Here is a 20,918-nt window from a genome sequence, read left to right as displayed (position 1 = left end):
AAACATCATTGCCAATAACTGTTTATCTAGCATTCTTGAAAGCATTATTTTTATTCTTGAAAATATTTTCCTGTCAAGTTTCTTTAACTGGAAAGATCTGTCTTCCTAATCACTTACTGTTAATTTACATTTTTTGCAAATGTCTGTTGTGTCCCTTGTTTTTATGTTGGGATAATAATGTTTTCTGTTGATTTTTAAGAACTTATTCTAAATTAAGACTATTAACACTTTTTGTGATTCATATAAAGTACAAATAAGTTTTCCAATATGTTTTTAAACTTTTCATTTGATGTTTTAGTTGTTTTAAATTTTTTTCTGAGGTATAGTATGTTTTTATGCTTAGAAAGGCCTTACCCACCCCAAGATAAGTTAGCTTTCATTTAGATTTTAGCAGTGCATAGTCTGCTTAGAGTTTATATGTCATTTATTGGGGCACATGATATCAAAGAATAATCCAACATTAAGATTTACCTAAACAACTCAATGCTCTGTGTAAACAGGGACATTTTGAATTTCTTTGAGACAAATCCTTCTGTCCCAGTGCCCAGTGTGTCCACTTGAGCATAGCACCAGTAAGAAAAGAGGGTTGGACCAGGATGGCAGGTGAATAAACACCCAGAACAATTTTTCTGGATTAGACAGCCACTTTTCACCTTCCCATCAAAAATTAAGGCTTCTAAATGACATGTGACTGAATATGAGAAACGGGATTTCAGGAATCATATGCTGTGCCCTTGAACTTGTCTTACAGTTCCCAGGGAGATAGATGATTTTTTTTTCTTTACTGATTTCCATTATTTATGCTTCTTCTCAATAAGTTGTGAGGCATTGAGTAAAATCAGCTGCTATTTACCATCTTCTAGTACTTTTAAAGGGCATAGGGTAGGGAATAATACAGTGACCAGGAAGAGAGAAAAATCCAAAAGGCAGAGGTATTTGGAGTCAGCTTTTAGAAAGTATTTCTTTATTGAAGAAGTACTTCTCAGTACTAGTTGAAAACCAGTGGATGTTTTGTAATATAGGTCATCTTTTGAATATAATAGAATTGTCCTTGGTTTCCCATAGAGCAAATGAATAAAATCAAATGGTAAATTGATGTGAATTATTCATCAAGTGGTAATAATACAAGGCTGTAATTCCTCCCTCTGACAATCTCCGCCTGTGTCAGTTCTATTGTCTGTGTTATTACACTTAATGCACCCTCCAGAATTATTCACCCCACAGTAGACCATTGACTGTAACAGTTCACTCCTTAGACGGCAGCAGTCTTGTCTTAACATATTCTGCATCTGAATTATGAATAGATATCAGAACTGTATTCATTCTCTTAGAAAGTATGTAAGTAGCAGGGCTTTCCTCCCTGATGAACCTTGAGACATGCACAATATTGTCTGATTTGCATATGTGATTTACTAATGTTATATTCATACCATATTTCTCTGTTATTTTCATAAACAGAAAACTAGCAAACTGACTGCAGCTCAGAAGGCTTTGGCTAAAGTTGACAAGAGTGGAATGAAAAGTATCGATACCTTTTTTGGCACAAAAAGTTTTAAAAAAATTGGAAATGTTAAAAACTCTAAAAAATAAAGTCTAATAAAGCAAAACACATGTTTTCTTTTTATGTGTTCCATTTTCATTCTTCATGCTGCTGTACTTCCTGACCCTTGATCACCACCTTTTGGAGAAAAAGAGATGGCAACGTTCAGGTTCCCTTGAACATTTTTTTGGATTTGATATTTGTGTTTCTGAACAAAATATGGGAAAGTCATTGTGTGGTTTTTATGACTGTGGCCTTTGGAGTTTTTGACACAGTGAAAAGTAATCAAGTGAACAGAATTAACATATAGCATCACAGTGTCCTGTTAATTGACCTATGACAATATTAGAGTTATTGTTATTTTATGTAATTTTGCTACACAGTAGCTTTAACAACATGGTTTTCAGTATACTGAGAAAATGAAGAACAAAACTGTCAGGTAAATTGCTGGTTTTTAATAGAATAGTATTCGTAAATTTTACATTTATTGGAATTTTTCTGTTTTTATGAATATATGTTCTTAGTTTAAAAAAAAAGCATAGTGAAAAGAATAAAACAAAAATTGTAATCTACCTTCTCATTCCCCAGAAACAATTTGGCATATTTTCTTATATTAAAAAAATGTTAAAGAAATTATAATAGTAATTTTAGAACGTCCATTTTTATAACATCATTTTGTGAGATTTTTCCCAGGCTACTAGGTAGTCTTCACAAATATGATTTTTAAATGACAATATCCTTTTCATTCATTCAGTATTTGATTATTTAATAAATGTCCTTATTTCAACATTTATTTACATATGTTCAGTGTTTGAAGAATCAGATTATATTGTCTATATCTTTCATTGCTTCCTTAGAATAGATTTTTAGATGTGAGTTTACAGGTTCAAAACTAAATTTTTCAAATATATATTTATGGAAATACATTTCAAAAAAGTTGACAGAATCTTCCACTTTAACAAATAGTGGGTGTGACATTTGTACATAAATATAATTTGATCCATTTAATTCCCTAATACCTTCTTTTTCCCTCTCCTCCTCCCTCCCCCTGAGACCCTGACTCTATTTTCTTTTTTTATGTTTTCTCTCACTTCCATATAGAGAAAACATATGACCCTTGACTTTCTGAGTCTGGCTTATTTTGCTTAACATAATGCTTTCTAGTTCCATCTATTTTCCTGCAAATGACATAATTTTGTTCTTTATGGCTGAATAACTCTCCTTTGTGTATATGCCACATTTTCTTTATCCAGTCATCTGTTGACAGACACCTAGATTGATTATATAACTTGACTGGTGTGAATTGTGCTTTGATAAACAAGGGTATGCATATATCTCTAAAGAATGTTGACTTTAATTCTTATGCAAAGGTATCAAGAAGTGTTTCAGCTATGTCATATGACAGTTCCATTCTTAATCTTTTGAGGAAACTCCATATTGATTTCCATGGTGGTTATTTCTATTTCTGAAAAGATTATCAGAGGCAAAACTGTCTAGCACTGAAGGCTTTCTTTATTGTTGTTTACTACAACTTCTTTTAACCAGGAAGAATTTCTTACCCATTTTTTGTCTTATGTGACAGGTTTTAGAAGTACAAGCCACCTTTTTGTATAATATTTCTCACTTTGGGGTTGTCTGACTTTCCTCTTGATTAAATCCAAATTTTACACTTCAGGCACCCACAGAAGAAGTGCTGAAGTGCTTTCTTACTGTACCATATCAGGAGTCACAGTTTGCTCCATATCAATCTTGTTAACCTCAGTCACTCAGGGTGCTGTCCATAGGCTTATCCACTGTAAATTATTCTTGATTATCTTTGTAATTAATTAGTAATTTGGGGGTAAACATCCTGGAACTCTTAAATAGCCTATTCCACATGAAATGTTCACTCACTACTTTTAGGAACTACTGATGATTTTTCTAACTAGCAAGTCTTCTACATCGGTTGGCATCCTCCTGTAAGGAAGAGCCTTCCTTGTCCACTTACTTATTCATTTATGATTTTATGTCAGTATGAATTTGTAGCTTTTCATCTTATCCAGGGAATTATATTAGTAGTAGTAGTATTGGTATTAGTATTAATTTTAATGCTCATATTGTTCCAAAACAGCTAGAGGGAGACCCTTTAATCTTGCTCCTACATCTTTTTGGTATGTTTTTATTGTTCTTTGGTACTTTCTTATTTCTGCAGTGGGAATTCCAGGCTCTTTTTGAACTTTTCCCTGCCCAAAGCCTGAATCAGCCTTTTTTCCAAGGAGCCCTATTCCTTTCAGTAGAGAATGGTGTTTAGAAACCAACAGCTAGGCAGTAAGTGCTTTCATTATTATTGGTACAACACTGCTTAGTGTCCAAAGCCAGAAATTGTGTGTGTGTGTGTATACATATATACACTATATACTCAGATCAGCATTTCTAAAGCCAAGTATATCAGTGTATATGTATTTGTGTGGTATTTTGTAGAGTCTCTTTATCAGGTTAAGGAAGCTTTCTATTCCTACTACACTGAGAGTTTGGATCATAAAAAGCTATTGACTTGTCAGATAATTTCTGCATCTTTTGAGATGATCAGAATCTTCCCTTTTTAGTACTGGGATTGAATGGGGGAGAGGGCACTTACTACTGAGTCACACCCCCAATCCCTTTTAATTTTTTATTTTCAGACAGGATCTCACTAAATTGTTTAGGGTTACTGAGGCTGCCTTAGCTTCCCAAGTTTTGGGGATTATAGTCATGTGCCACCAAACCTGACAGTTTTCCTTTAATAAAGGAGTACCTTTTAATATTTGAATTATAATGATTCTTTAATGTTATTTCATCTTCAAATCTGAAGGTCAGTTTTGCTGGGTATAGGATTCTTGGTTGGCAGCCATGTTCTTTCAGAACTTATGTTATTCCAGGCCCTTCAAGCTTTTAGGGTCTAGGCTGAGAATTTGCTGATTGCCATATTGGTTTCCCCCTGTATGTAATTTGATGCTTTTCTCTCACAGCTTTTAAAATTCTATGTTTATGTTGGATGTTAGGCATTTTCATTATAATGTGCCTTGGTGTGAATCTGTTGTAATTATGTACATTTGGTGTTCTGTAAGCCTCTTGTAGTTGATTTCCTATTTCATTCTTCAGGTTTGGGAAATTTTCGGATATTTCATTGAACAATATTCCTTTGGTTTGTATCTCTGTACCTTCCTCAATCCCAATAATTCTTAAATTTGGTCTTTTCATGATATCCCATAGTTCTTGGAGTTCTGTTCATGATTTCTTAACATCTTCTCTGTTTGGTCAACTTTATTTTCAAGATTGACTATTTTGTCTTCATTGTCTGAGGTTCTGTCTTCCAAGTGATCTAGTCTGTTGGTGATACTTTCCATTGAGTTTTTTATTTGATTTATTGTTTCTTCATTTCAAAGATTTCTGTTTTGTTTTGTTTTGTTTTTCCAGAATCTGTATCTCTTTGTTGAAATGATCTGTTGCTTCCTGCAGTTGCTCTTTTAACTGTTTGTTGGAGTGATGGTTCATTGTCTGTATTTGCAGATCAACACCTTTTCTGACATTTCTTCTACCATGCTGTCATTGGATTCTGTTAATAACAGAATCTTGATTTCTTTGGAACACTTTCTTCCCTTGTTTCTTCATGTTGTTCACATATCTTCCCCTCTAGCAGTGTGGATCTGGGGTATTTCAGTTTCCCTCCTATAGGCTTATAGTGACCCTGCAGGCTTCCAAAACCTCTTCTTTAAGGCAGAGATCAATGTTAGCAGCTCCCAGTACAGAAAATATGCAGCCCTAAACCAAACAGACCCTACTAAGACATTAACAGTACTGTCATAATAAACAGAGAGGACGAGTTCAATTGTTATCTACAGTATAATCAATAGATTTGCAATGAGTTTTATAGTTTCTAATGGTGAACAAAGAGGATAGGAAGGGGTGTAGGATGTAACTGTTAATAGGGTGAGAAAAGAGTATATATTAGTACTAGATTGTAGGAAGAGTGAAAACGGAATAAAAAGAAATTGGTTGAGAAAAGAGAGAAAGAGACTCTGAGGAAATAGGTAACAAAAGGAAAATAGGGCAAGAAAAATAAAGAAATAAAAAGTTAATTTTTTTTCAAAAAGGACAGAAAAATAATCTACACTCTAACAGTCATATACTATTCAAACCTCCCAGTCTTCAGTAGCCTGATGCATGAGAGGTACCTGACAATGAACTTCCAGTCTCCAGCATGAGTCTCAGGGTGGGATTTGCCCCACCTAAAGAAGGGAGCTTCCACTTCCAGGATAATCCAAGATGGCTGCACTGGCTTCCAAACATGTTGACTGCCTGGGGTGTGGGCTCCGAGTCTGCGTGGGGATGGTTGGTTGGGCTGGGAGTCCTGGAGGCGGGGAGCAGTTGGTCAGACCGGGGGTCCTGCAGTTCCTGGCTGTTGTCCCAAAATGGTGGCAGCCATGTGTAACCAAACCTGCAGGTACTGTGACAATGGACTTCCAGGCAACATAGGGCAGCAGGCGATCCACTGGCAGGCTACTGGCACACGATCAGCAGGTGGACCTTGGCTGATGGGTGATGGGTAGGTGAAAGGCAGGCAAGAGGCAGGCAAACAGGCAAATGGAGGATGATAGGCGGCAGTCAGTGAGCGATCTGCACTCAAAAAGCAGACAATATGCTGGCAGACGCTGGGTGATCCAGGTGGACAAATGGGGTAAACAGCAGGGGATCAATGAGCAGCAAATACTGCCTCAGAGAAGCAGAGTTTCCTCTGCTTGAAACCTAAGTTATGGAGTGACAAGGAACACAGCCTCTCTCTAGTCTGCCATCTTGGATCTCAATTTTTTAATGTTAAATTAACCTTATAATCCTAGAATATACCCTATTTTGTCATAATGCACTATTCTTTTCATATACAATGGGTTTTATTTTTTATTTACTAGCATTTTGTTATGGACTTACATATTTCTATTTATGAATCTTGATTTATAGTTTTCTTTACTTGTAATGATTTTGTCTGATTTTGGTATCAGTAAAACCAGCCTTATAAAATAAGTGGGGAAATACCTTTACATAATCTATGTTCTGAAAGAGTTGTGTGAGATTGGTTTTGTTTCTTCCTTATGTGTGGAACAAAATTCACCAGTGAGGCTGGTACTGGGGGTCTCAGCAGAGTTAGGATTAAATAGGAGAAGAACATAAATAGTTCGGGGAGGCTGCGGGTGGGGGAAGAGACTTGCATATGTATATTTAGTTAGTCTTATGGGTCAGAGGTAGGTTGTATTTAGGGTCTTTGGGTCTTGATGGCATCCTCCTGGCTGCATGGGCCAGGGCTTTGGAGTGCAGTTTCCATTCAGATTTTGATCGCAGCATGAGATGATTGCCTGTTGGAAACTAAGATGGAGAAATGAAGAACAGGTTAGCAGGACAATTGTTAGGTCTTTTTCAAATTTGTCAAGTTTAAAGGAGAAGCTATAAGAAGAAGAAGCTGTTTCAAAGCCATTTGAACCAGTGATTTTCTTTTTGGGAAGGTTTTTAATTACTATTTCAATCTTTGTAGTAGAAATAAAACTATTCAAGATTTCTCTTTTTTCTTGTGCCAGTTTTGGTAATTTATATCCTTTAGGAAATGTCTCTTATTTCATGTCAGTTGTCAAATTTCTTGGTATAAATTGTTTATATTTGTAGTATTCTCTTACTGTTTATGTTTCTATAATGATGTTTCCTTTTTCATACCTGATATTTGTCATCATGTCATTTGTTTTCTTCATTAGCTCAAGCAAAGCTTACCATTTCCTTTTATCCATTTGAAGAACCATTTTTTTCTGGCTTGCATCATTTCTGATAAGACATCTGTTTTAATTCTTATATTTCTCCTACTTCATATAATGTGTCCAGTCCCATCCCTCATATTAGTTTCCAACATGTTGGTGTGGTTTTCTTTATCTTATTTGGGAGTCAATTAAGCGTCTTTATTTTTTGAGTTTATAGTTTTCAAGCAATTTGGAAAATGGCCAACATTTCTTCAAATATTTTTCAGTTATTTTCCCTCCTTTCTCCCCACCTCCTCAGCTTCTGGGACCCCAGTTACATGTGTTCTGAGCCACTTGATAGCAGTCCTGAAATGGAGCTTCTGATTTTTTTTTCCCCTGTTCCTTTTGTAGACAGTTGTTTCTCTTGCTGTATTTTCAAGTTTATTTTGGATGTAGGATTTCATCTTCCACTAACCGCCATTAGTGAATTTTTATTTGTTCTATTTGAATCTTTTTTATGTCTTCTTACTTTTCTGTTCATATATTTGTGTTTTCCTTTAGATACTCTGGTTTAAGTAGCTACATAGATGTCTGTTAGTTTGTCATTTCTGTGCCCATTTTTTCAATTTGTTTCTTTCTCTCCATTACTATTGTTTACTTTGAAATAATTTTAGACTTATAGAAAAGTTGCAAGAATACTAAAAAAGAGAGTCTACCCTCCTCTCAGGTTCCCACAATATTAACCCTTTACATAACCACAGTACAATTATCAAAATCAGGGAATTTGCAATGATGTTACTATTAGCTAATTTATGACCTTATTGGAGTTATACTAATGTCTCTTTATACTAATGTCACTTGTCTGTTCCAGAATCCAATACATGACCTCACAGTGTAAAGTTGTCATATCTCCTCAATATTTTCTGATTTGAAAGAGTCCCTCCATATTTGTTTTGTCTTTCAGGAACCTTGACACTTTGGAGAGTATTGATTGGTTGTTTTATAAAATGATCCTCAGTTTTTCAGATACTTAGGAACTGTGCTAGTATGCTATTTCTCACATAATCATTTCATAGTACTACTAACAACCAATAATAACAGCAGACACTGGATAACATGTGATTGGCACTGATCTAAACACTGCATGTAATACTCATGTAATTCCTGTGGTTGCAGGATGAGGTATGGTAGGAGCCAGAATAGTGACACCAACCCAGAGAGAAAAGGACAAAAGGAAAGGCCACGGAAACACTCGCATTATCATCCCTATTGGAAGGTCCGAGCAGCAGGGACTATTCAGATTTGCTTGTTGCAGTGTGCTTGGCACAGAGTATGCACTCGATAGGCAGACAATTAAATAACCTAACCAGTATCCTTACTAGTTGAGACCACTGTTTTTTCCCAAGACGTAAATCAAGCTCTTTATCCACTTTGCCTTTCAAAGTGCCTGAGCTGTTTTCTGGTCTTCCTTTTGGTCCTTGAATACACCAGGCTCTCCCCACACTGGTACCTTTGTATGACCATTTTGTGTCTATGCCTCTTCAGCTCTTCAGGTGATTTGTTCTATCTTGTCATTATCACGCCCAAATCAGGGAAGCAATCCTAACCTCCTTGCCTACCTCTACAATGCTCCTACTCAGACACCCTCCATCCCATTTTCCTGCTTTCCTCTCTCCAGAGGCCCTTGCCTGACTGCTGCGCAAATACATATTCAGCTAGAGGGTAGCAAAGAGAGGTGGATGTTGCATTAGGGATTAACCGGCCGATCAATCCATCTACACTGAACACCTAGGCAGGTGTTCTGCAGTACACTGAAGTTCTCAACAACCTCATAGCTGAAACTTGAACTTCAAGGTTCATGCTGTGAATGCGTTTTCTATGGTGCTCTAGTATTTAAAGTCCAAGGACATATTCACAAACTCATGCAAAATGTGTATGAGCCTTAAAGTCGTATGCTAATGATTCTGGTCATTAAATTAAGTAGAATTATTAATCTCTGAATAAAGAGCTGTGAATTGGACACTTGCTGCAGTCATTTTACCTGGGTGTCCCAAGACCTACAGCTAAAATACATTATTTCCAATAATGTGCCAATGCTAATAAATTTGCTTTCACATGGGATTTAGAGATTTATACAAGCCCACAACCTAAATTCTTAAAGTTTGAGAATATGTGAGATTTTATAAAATCCTTATCTTCCCAGGAGCTTTAAATAGAAGCTTACATCATGGCTTAGCCACAAATTAAATGGAAATTTGGGAAATAAGCAACTTTGTTTTCTTGCATATTTGACTTTACCTTTGTCTTGGTCAGCTTTTTATTGCTGTGAGCAAAATACCTGACAGGAACAATGTAGGGGAGCAAAACTATTTTGACTCATGATTTCAGAGGTCTTAATCCGTGGTTGGCCGACTCCATTGTCTGAGCCCAAGATAAGGCAGAAGGGAATGGCGAAGGAATGATTCAGCTCATGGCAGCCCAGAAGCAGAAAGAGAGCGGGAGGATCCAGGAGGTCAAGATATAATCCATAAGGACATGTCCACAATGACCTATGACCTTCAGCCACACCTTGCCAGCACACCCCACCTGCTGAGAGCACATACTACAACAGTCCTTTCAAATTATTAATCCATCATCTGAATTAATTCACTGATTATCTTATAGCTCTCATAATCTAGTTATTTTACCTCTGAACATTAACACGGGAGCTTTGCAGGGACACTCACAACCAAACCGTAGCAACCTTTGACACCAAGATGAAGATTCTGATCTTACATGCAATGTGCAACATTAACCAAGAGTTGGATAATACTTGAAAAATGAAAAACAAAAGATGTTACAGGTGCAGATGCTGTTTGGGGTAATAATATTAGGAACAAATCAATCTGGACTTACATGGAAGCACATAATTATAAATATACCCATACATGTGTACCTATACACAGACATGTGTAGCCTACCCTTCTTTTGAACTTTTAAAGGAATTTCAAATTACAGCCATTTTGTACTTTTTATACCAAACATTAGGATGCTTTAGCTTACTCAATTCTTTGGTCCCTTGTTTCTCTTACATCATTTATTATTATTATTATTATTATTATTATTAATGTGCTGAGTTTGGAAAAGCTTCAAAAAATTTCTGCAAACTATAAAACCACTTGCACATACATACAAGGGCCTCTATCATTTTCATCAGACCACACATGTTTCTGAAACTGATCCCAGATTACCAACAACATTCTTTCCTTTGTATGTCTCATTTATCTTCAATTTAAATTTTCCTTGTATTCTCAATCTTCAGTCCCATTGACCTTTCAAGGTTTGTACTTTGGTCCTGTACTTCCAGGGAGCTTCTTCTCTGTAGGTTTAAGGCAGATTGTGTCTGGTCTATTTCATGATGTCTCCATGGCGGCGTGTATCTTTTTTGAGGGGAACTTCATAAGACGGGAAGGCAATCTGGAAGTAGGACCCTAGACGTGCATTTACTTACAAAATGGAGTGTTGTTTATTTTGTATGCAAACTTGTGACAACAGTAAATATATCTTAAATCTTAAGTGTAAATGAAGTGAAAAAGAGACTAAATGAGTGGTGATGTTTCCAAAAGGACCTATGAATTTAAAGTTGCCAAATTGTTCCTGGTTGAAGTCCCCATCTTGCCTTAACTCTGATCCTTGTCCACATCATTGGCACTGCTGGTCCAGTTACCTGTTCTGTGACGTGGGACTAGCTCACTAAGTCATTTTATGTTCTTTCCTAAAATCGCTGGTTCTTGGGGCGCCTCATCTCCTTTACTCCTGGGAGGAAGGTGCATTTAGGGGGATCATTCCTGAGATGTGGACAACGCATGCAGCGCTCCTCTAAGCTCTTTGGATGGATGATCATCAGTTTTGCTGGAAGAAAATCTGAAGGAAATACACCAAAACACTTGTACTGACCGTTGTAGTGTCTGTGGGATATATGTGTTTATTTTTATTGCCTTCAATTTCCAAAGACCACAATTACTAGAAAGTAATCACAAAGTCTAGCAGAGTACTTTGCAATATTTAAAACACCTTTCTCAGGATTTTATGTGCTTAATCCATCCAGAAACATGGCACAAGTGATTTTATCTCTCCCATTTTACAGTTGAGCAAGGCCAGACCAACTTATTTGCCCAAGATCACTTAACTAGCAAATAAGGAGCCAGAACTTCAACTTGGGATCTCTCTACCACCCCAAACTGTCTTTCGCCAGAGGCCATCCCTAGACTGCTGCCACATCCAAGGAAGTCCCTCCTCACCATATGTTTTAGTCAACTCTTTCACTGTTGTGACTAAAAGACCCAATCAAAACAATTTTAGGGGAGGAAAAGTTGATTTGAGAGCTCATGGTTTCAGAGGTCTTAGTCCATAGAAGGCCAGCTCCATTCCTCGGAGCTCAGGTGAGGCAGATCATCATGGAGGAAGAGTGTGGCAGAGGTAAGCAGTTCCCTGGTGATCAGGAAGCAGAGAGACAGAGACTTCACTGGCCAGATACCTATATCCACACCCCCATGAACCATTTCCTCCAACCACCCCCACAACTGCCTCCAGTTATCACTCACTTAGTCCTGTCAGGGATTAATTCACTGATTAGGTTAAGGCTATAACCCAATCATTTCTCCTCCAAACCTTCTTGTTCTATCTCACATCCAAACCATAACACTACATTTGAAGGACAGCTTCTTCATGTCATTTAGGGATTGACCATCTTTTCCTGTTCTTATGCCAGTCTAATTTGACTAGCCATCTTGTATCACAAAGGGATATTTCTCCCAGTCACCCCTTTCTACAGGACTAACCCAAAATTCAACGATCCTGGGAGTTAGGTGCATCATGCAGGCAAAACCTCTCTCTTGGAAGACAGCCCAGGCCCAGGGAGGCGAGAGGGCATTGTCTTAGTGTGCTGGGAAGATATTCTGTGGCTTTGATCTTGTCTGAATAGCCAGAAGAACTGATTTGATTTTTAAACCTTTTTATACACTCCTCAGGTTTAGACATTCCCTGGGGCCATTAGAACGACCAAAAGGTTTTCTAGCAATATATGACAGTAATTTACATTTTCTCAGCAATCTCTGATCTGTATTTAAATTAATCTTTACAACCCTTCAAGGTACACCAGAAAAGGGGTGGTACCCTTTTTTTACAGGTGGTTAAAGTGAGGGCTTAGTGACTGTAAGTGTCAGAGCCTGGGTGTCCTCCCTGCTCCATGTGAGCCCAGACTGCTTTCCCTTTGTTTTACCCAGGCTCTTATTCATGCCATTGTCTGGGTAGCTTATGGCCACTTATCTTTATATAGGCCGTCCTAATAACAAATTTCATTTTAAGAAAGTAAAAAAAAGCAGATTTATTTTGCTTCGTCTTCTTGCTGTATTCTTAATGAATTCTACAGGTCAACTGATCGTTGGCAGAGTGGCAAGCCAGAATGTAAGAAAAACTTCTACTTAGCTGGTGCGTTTGCCTGTCAAATCTTTCATTCAGCTGTCAACTTTTTATCATCAGTCACTACACTTTCATTAATAAATGTGATTTTGATGGTCTCACGCTAATCAAGCCCTTGTGAAAAGAGAGAAGGCACCAAATGAGATTTACACAAGGACTCAGAGCATCTTCATAGATATTAAAAGAACTGTTATGTTACATGTGGGTTTTAGTCAGAATATGTATAAAACTAAAATCGTGTTGTTAGTTCTTGCAAAAAAAAAAAAAGCCAAGGAATAAGCTTAGATCCTTTTATTCCTCTGAGAATTTGCACAGAGCACCTGCTACATGCCAAATGTTCTAGGTACTGAATATGAAGCTGCCGACGTGGCAGAAAAAAATCCCTGTCCTGAGAAGTTTCTGTTCTAAGGTGGGCAGATGGCGTATTAGGTAGTGTGGGGGCTTTGGGAAAAGCGAAGCAGAGTAAGGACAGGATCTGGGGATTGGGAGTCAAGGAAGGCTTTGCTGCCTTTGTATCTTATCCACCTTATGTACAGTACACAAATCTGATTTCCATCCACATTTTGTTTTGTAACTTAGTTTCAGGATTTTCAACATTGTACTAAAAAAAAAATTGGTAGTAATTACACTTGATCAATTACTTTCTTCAGAGGAACATTAGGGATTACTAACGTGTACCTATAAGTCTGTGCTCATCTATTTTGTTAGACATTGGAGTCTACATAATGCTTCAGACTTTTGAAACAGGCTCTGAAAAACAAGCCAAAAAGATAAAAATGGTTTAAGAATTATTCATCTCAGAATCTGATGCTCCTGTTATTTTCTGTGTGTATTTATCTATTTTTTTTCTAAAATGTTGGATTTGGTACCAGAAGTTTGGGTGATGCTAACATTATTTTGTATTTTTTACATTATTTTATAGCCTTTGAACATTAGGGGAAAAAATGTGCTTCTTGACCTGTTGTCCAGGGGGCCGATATTAGCCCTAGAGTGAGCTCGCCAGTGCTGGTCACCTGGGAACCCCTTCCTCCACCTGAGGGCCTCTCTTGGAAGGGAAAATGCACGGCTACCAACTCAGTATGAACAGTCTGCCTTGCCCTTCTGTTCTAGAAACCGCAGCTGGTGCATGGGTTATCAGGTGACTATTTTCTTTTCCTCTCTAGATGGCAGCACGAAGAGTGAAAAGGGGCAAGTGACCCAGTTCCACGCAAGGCTTGGCTGCTTCCTGTGCAACTTCAGACACCTCCAAGAGCCAGAACTTTGTCTTCCATCTTTCTAGAAAACCACCAAGTGCCGATAGGTGTATTTTAAGGGGCCAAGGATGAAACCTTTATTTATTTGATCACTAATAGGCAATGGCATTTCCCCTTGAGCTGGAGGTATCCCCATAGTGAATCTGAGGAATTTGAGCCACCTCGCCTCTGCCTAGGCCTATCCCCCATAAGAGTGTGGCTCTTTTCAGTACACTGCATCAGATATCAAGATGTCCAGAGGAAAAGGCTCTGTCACAGTATTTTCTTAGGCTTGACCATATTGGCTTGTCCCACTAGGGTCAGATCAGCGTGTTTTGATATGTCCGTGGTAACGGAAGCTCTGGATTCTACACTGGGAGCACTAGCAAACCAAGTTTCAACCCTTGCTTTAAATATTTACCAAAAACCTGACCCTTCCTTACTCCTTATCAACTTGGCAGCTTCTGGTTCAGAACAATATCTAAACATGTGCATTTTATGATGGCTTAGAGTTATGGAGTCATAAACATTGCTTCATTTTTAAAAGATTTGTTTGGTATGTGTATTATTATGTTTTAAAGTGAGGGCATAGGATATGAGAAGTAGATGCCAAAAAGTAATTTAGGAGAAATTCTAGTGCCTAGTGAATGAGTTTCAGGAGGAGGGGGTGGGGTGTGCAAACTTTTCCAGGGGTTCAAGCAGGCTCATCCACTTGATGTGCAGAAGGAGTGGGGTCACTGTGGTTCAGTTCATCTTCCTGCATTCTAATGGAACCCCCAACCTCATCTTTAGGAAATAATTCTTTTCTAAATTTCTAACTCCATCAAGTTAGCTGAACCTGGTTCTAGCAAGTAGTCTATAATTTTTTAATGCCTCCTTTCATATGTCGAAATTTTTGTTCACCTCAAGGAACTTATAACATTCCTTTGGTTCCACAGGTGAGAAGTGAATCTTCCTCTCCAGAACCCCAGCTCTAGAAAGTCAATGTAGAATTCTAGATAGACTACCGGCTTCTGGGAGGTGGTGCTCTATGGAAAGATCTGTTTGAAACCCAGGCCATTTTGGGTAAGGATCAAGAACCTGACACATGGTTCTGCACACAGTGTGGAGTTTAAAATCTGCCATTCCCCAACCCCTCCTTGTACAGTCCCAAGCACTGTCATTGGAGGTCGGTGTATATTTTGACACAAAGCAATTGCCAACTCTATGGTGCTACTGGTGAGTAGGTTCTGTGTCTGACCAAATTATTTATCTTCTCAGAACTTCATCTCAGGGACAGAAAGCCTGCTACCATAGTGGCTGTCAGATGCAGGTGGACCTCTGCCCTTATCTCTCCTTCCTCTGGACAGACTTGCTGTTGGGAGACTTCTTGGTGGACTCCATGGTCCCAGAGGCATAAGGCTCCCCAGTTTGTGGAAGACTTCTTGTTACGCTTCTGTTTCTACTGCTGGCTTCACTTACCAACCAGGTGTTTGACCCTCTACTTCTCTGTCTTCCTCCTCTCTCCACAGTCTCTCAATGTCTCCATACACACACACCCCAAAGCCACTGGACACTGGCAATGCCCAAGTGGTCACTAGAAGCCTTGCTCTCTTACTTGTGCCCCAAGTTCATGTTCCATTGGCCTCTGAACTTTTAAGAACTGCGAACACTTCACATTCAACACCATGAAAATGACAAAAATTCATGTCATTGTTTTTCATTACAGAAGTAATTCATAATTCATTCCAACTGAAAGAGAAAGCAAAAGGGACCCCTACCTCTTAGTTACCCAATTTCCACTGTCCATTTTCTGTCCTTTTTCTAAGTAACAGTCCTATAGTTACTGTTTCTGCAATTCACTCCATCATTTTATTTCAGAATCAAATTCTACTGAATCGTTCCTTCAGAAATGTCTCGTGGGAAAATTAAAATTATAACAGATCAACAGATATAAAACCCTAGCACTCTCAAGTCCTTTCCTCTCCACGCCCACTGCTTCCAAAAGGAAGGCTGTTCCAGCTGGATGGCCAACTCACTTGAGTGCAGACACCATATGGCTTGGGTCTCAAATAGAGTCGTGCCCACGGTGATGAGCACACTGCATGTGCCTCACTCTCAGTGCATGAGTCACTGATGGGCAGATAAAGTCAGATCCTCTTTCCCACCAACTTGCCAAGGACTTTTAAAAAGTAGTCGTGTTCAGAGCTAGAGAGGAAGTGGGAAATGGGCACTGCTGGTGAGGATATAAAAAGGTACAACTTCTGGATGCCAACTTGGAAATAAATATCAGAAGTCCAGAGATTCTGCTCCCCTGTGCCTCAGCAATACCCACTGTTAGAAGTACAGTATTAGGAAAAATCATAAATGTGTGCAAAGATTAGCTGCAAGAACATTCATTGTGGAACTGTTAAAATAGCAAATAATTGGCAGGAAAAACCCTAAAATTGGAGGACTTAGAAAAATTGTATTTAAAATTCATTACTGAAAATACAAGCAACCTCCTCTCCCTTTGTCTCCCTTCTTCCCTTGCCCATCCTTTCTCAATTTTTCTTCCTTCTCTCTTTCTTTTCCTCCCTCTTTTAGGAATTTTCTATGATAAACATATTACTATTACATTAATAAAAAACAATGTTAGAATTCCACATTGGTTAATTAGTTCCTTAAAATTATTTCTCTCTTAAGATTATAAAAAAGGTTGTGCCTCATTTAGCCAGTTTTTGGAGAATCATGGTACATACATTTCATTATTCTATTCTTTATATTCAAGTGGGTGCTCAGTAAATAATAAAATGATGCTTAGCTACTAGTAATCAAATAGTGGTTCTTCTTCTATCCCCAGAACTTCAAAGGTTTCAGATACTTACTATGTGATTCCCTGACCCTTCCCCCTTATCTAGTCAGAAATATATGATTTGTTTTTAATGTCGTGTTTGGGACATGAACATGGATGCTGAAATCAATTAATTTTGCTTTGAAGTTCTCCTTAGAGCCCTAGAAATAATTGCAGATGCTCTAGGGTATATCACCACCAGGCCTGAGAGTTACTATTCTGGTCTGCAAAATTGAGGAGAAGAAAAACATACAACCAACTGAGGAGGGTACAAAACAGAATGTTTTGCATTTGCTCGTGTTCAGTGTTCATAGTTTTTTCCTTAGCAGACAGTAACTATTAGTCAACTTTCTGTTGCTGTGACAAAATACCTGAGACAAGTACCTTAGAAGAAGGAAATGTTTATTTTGGTTTGTGGTTTCAGAGGTTTCAGTCCATGGTCACTTGAGTCTTATTGCTTTGGGACTGTGATGGCACAGTACATCATGGTGGAGGTGTGAGGCAGAGGAAGCCTGCTCATCAAAGAGAAAGATGGGAAGGAACTTGAAGGGCACAGCCACCAATGAGCTAACTTCCTTCCACGAGGCCCCACCTCCTAAAGGTTCAATCACCTCCCAATAGCACCACAGGCTTGTGGCCAAGCCACTAATACATGGGTCTTGGGGGGCATTCCAGACCCAAACCATAACATTAGCCAAAATGCTCGACTTCACAGCAAGAACTTTAGAGATTGGATTCCTGAGTGCTAGCACTTGGTTTCTCAAAAGAGGTTTATAGGGATGAGTCAAGATGGAGTATTAATGGTTTCAAAGTTGTCTAGGCCACTTCTAGAAATACATAAAATTACAGGATCCTAACTTAGTGTCACATTTCACCCTCAGCTTTTTCATGATCTGACAGTTCAATGAAGGAGATTATAAAACTTTAATACTGTTGAGGCATTTTTGGGAGAGTGAGACGCATTTTTCTTTGTGTCATTATTGCCAAGAAGCTAGGTAGCAGTAAGTGTCCTGTGAAAAGGAAAAGGGGCTGTGGCAGAGTTGGTGAGCTGTGCTAAATTCAATAAATTTCTTTCCTGATTGACTTTGGAGCACAAATCTGAACAGACACTGTAAAAGCCCTTAGACATGCCCGCTCTTTTCAGTCTCCCAAAAATGTTTTACCACTGAATCCTTTTCCCATAAAGTGACTTGATAAACTGATGTTCTGTACCATTTGGGAACCTACCTGCCACCTTCCTTGTGATATCACAATATCTAGGATAGCTTTTTATTAACAGCACAACCCAGGACAAACCAGTCTGTCATTGCATCCTTGACCTCTCCTTCCTGGGCCTATGGGAGACTCGTTCTGTTTGTAGGTCTAACGGTTAGATTAGTGTTTATCTCCCAGGTCACAGAGCTTTGTCGGGCAGGGTCCGTTTTAGTGTTCTTTCATGCAGAAGGGATCATCATGGCAGACCTGCGATGGTGTCCTTAGAAAGGTCTGCTTGCAAAGTTGATCTTCAGCTGGCATCTGGTAAACAGGTCCTCACAATGAATGAAATACTGATAAGATCAGAGTGACTCTCTGTACCATCCTGCTGGGATAAGCAGCATGGTTTATGCTGAACACCTGCTTTCCTCCTGGTGCTCTAAAATTTTGATTCAAGGTGAACAGAGAGTGCCTACACCAGTAACCCCCAAAATGGCCTTAGGCATGGAGTCTCTAATGGGCTTCCCTGGGCAGAGGCATCACAGGCATGACCCTGAATTGTCACTCACCTACAGGCACTCTGCCTGGCCCCTGTTGGGAGGGAGAGAGCATAAGGAAGCCTGTGCGTGGACTTCCCCAGTCCTTTTCCCTTCTGGTAGGGCTATGCACCCTCCCTGCACCACTGTAAATAATCTTACCTGTGAACATAACTTTATATTGCAACTCCTCATAGCAAATATTCAACCAGGGGAGTGTCTCGAGGACCCTTCACATACCATGTGTCCCCACAACCACGCCCAGCATTCGACATTTAATAAGTGGCTTACCACATACTTTCTGAAATGGAAATGGAAATGACTCAGAGATCCAGTACTAAATAAGTCCTCTGAAAATTCACAAACAAACCAAGAAACACTATAATGTATCCACGACATCCTGAGGACCCAAATAGAGAATGTGCACCCTTCTAGAAAGAGTGGAATAAAAAATGACTTCTGAAAATTCAGCTCAGGCAAAGCCTTTCTCATGAAGATGGATGTTCTGTATTTGAAGTGGTAGTGGGTAGAGCAGAGCTGGGGGCTTCGCTGGCCTGGAGGCTGTCTCCCCAGCTTGCTGTCATCTCCCTCCACACCATGTGTTGGCACTGTTGGTTCATTTGGCCAAGAGTATGGGTGATGAGGTCAGAGAGAGCAGGGGCTTGTCGACATGGCTGCACATTGAGAAGGGTCTGGAAAGCTGGAGGGAATCCTAATGCCCCTCCATGTGCCGCCATCTTTGGTCTGAAGTGCGGGGCAGGCACTGGGATGATCATTTGCATTCCCTCCAGATACTCCCACCCTGTCCCTTCCTCCCTGATCCCACCTTTGACAATCAGACTTCATGAGGTGAGGTCCACACTTCCCCCAAAGCCAGTTTATTCTTATGGTCTAAACACTTCATAAAATTTCAGTTTTCTAATTTCCTAGTGTTACGGTTTGGATATGAGGTGTCACCCCAGAGAGCTCATGTGTTAATGCAGGCATGTTCAGAGCTGAGATGGGTAGATGGTGAGAGTTGTAACCTAATCTGTGAATTAGTCCAGTGGATGCATTAATAAATCAAGAGTACTACTGTGCTGAGTGGTAACTGTAGGCAGGTGGGCATGGGAGTGTGCCCTTGGAGATTATGTATGCTCCTCATGCGCGCTCTCTCTCTCTCTCTCTCTCTCTCTCTCTCTCTCTCTCCTTCCATCTATCATGAGCTGAGCAGCTTTCCTCTGCCACAACCTTCTGCAATGATGTTTTGCCTCACCTCAGACCCAGTTCAATGGAGCCAGCTGAACATGGGCTAAACCTCTGAAACCAAGAGCCCAAAATAAACTTACTCCTCCTCTAAGCTGTTCTTGTCGGGTGTTTTGTTCACAGTGATGATGAGCTAACTCACCTAGCACTTACTGACTGTTCCTCAAATGCGCAAGACTAGAGCGACTAGGACAAGCAGGAGAAACTCAAGTCACACCGATCCGAGCTCCCGCAGACGGGCAGCACACCTAAGGACATCACTGTAGCAGAGAACAGAGCCCTTCAGGAGAGGATTGTTTTAACAGTGACTAACAGTCTACAGTACCAGGTGACCACTTGGAAATATACACTTCACTTTCATATAAAATGAACTTAGTTGATTTATTTTGAATATTTGGTAACAACTCATTGTCGCGACAAGGATGCATATGTTATTTACTCTCTACTGGAAGCCCTGTCCTCCTGTGAAGGTAAATGCATTCATCTGCCAGAGTTGCCAGGTATAGACGGGCAGGGCTCCATGGAGAGGGTGGGCCTAAGCTGGAGCAGGTGCCACCCGAGACAAGACTGCAGAGGGAAGGGAATGAACAGTATGTTCACATCCCACCTGCCCGTCCCTCAGAATCAGGAGAGTTCAGGAAGGAGGCCACCTCAGCTACTTGGGTGTAGAGAATCTCTGTGGGATTTATTTTCACCTTTTCTCTGCCTTAAATTTCCAATTTAAGTTGTGGTTAGAACTACAAGGGCTGGCTGAGAGGCCAGCAGGGACACAGCCTGCTAGGGCAACAATTATTTGAGGCTCTGGGGTTGGACAGGTCCAGGCAGGACAAGTGCAAAGTCAGGAGACGTCTTTCCCCCAGGTGAGAAGGCAGGCGTCAGCTTTCCAAGCCGATCAAGTTTTTACCTTGTTAACAAGCAGACCAGAGGCAGCTTATCACTGAATGCAAAATAATCATTTTGCTGCTCATTTACTTTCTCAGTTAATGCTTCTCAACACACACATGTACCTTTCCAAAGAATAAAGACTTATTAAAAGGGTGGTGGTGTTTATGACTGTGGCAGACTGGCCCCCACTTTTCTCTGCCGACAGGTTATAAGGCCAAGGAAGTTCAAAAGGTAAAAAGAATTTCCAAGCAATGTATTTTTGGCATGCGTTTTTTACTT

General features: G+C 39.5%; 1 protein-coding gene across 4 annotated transcripts in view; it reads left to right on the top strand.

The window, feature by feature from the left end:
• Positions 1 to 20,918, top strand: part of Rnaseh2b (ribonuclease H2 subunit B) — a 91,267-nt gene extending 70,349 nt beyond the window's left edge. Inside the window, exons 10-12 of one of the 4 annotated variants that reach the window (XR_007108789.1) lie at positions 13,899 to 15,032; positions 15,228 to 15,435; positions 19,878 to 20,918. Coding sequence is in view for 2 of the 4 variants with exons in the window: in XM_047553390.1 (XP_047409346.1) it covers positions 1,459 to 1,590 (132 nt within the window). In the remaining 2 variants the exon portion in view is untranslated. Of the gene's footprint in view, positions 1 to 1,458; positions 1,603 to 13,898; positions 15,186 to 15,227; positions 19,677 to 19,877 lie in introns of those variants that run through there. The other 3 variants (XR_007108788.1, XM_047553392.1, XM_047553390.1) reach the window with 3 other exon arrangements.

Source organism: Sciurus carolinensis, chromosome 5 (assembly GCF_902686445.1).
Source record: "Sciurus carolinensis chromosome 5, mSciCar1.2, whole genome shotgun sequence".
In the NCBI taxonomy this organism is placed as follows: domain Eukaryota; kingdom Metazoa; phylum Chordata; class Mammalia; order Rodentia; family Sciuridae; genus Sciurus; species Sciurus carolinensis.
Note: the sequence above shows the minus strand (reverse complement) of the source record. Positions and strands in the feature narration are given on the sequence as shown.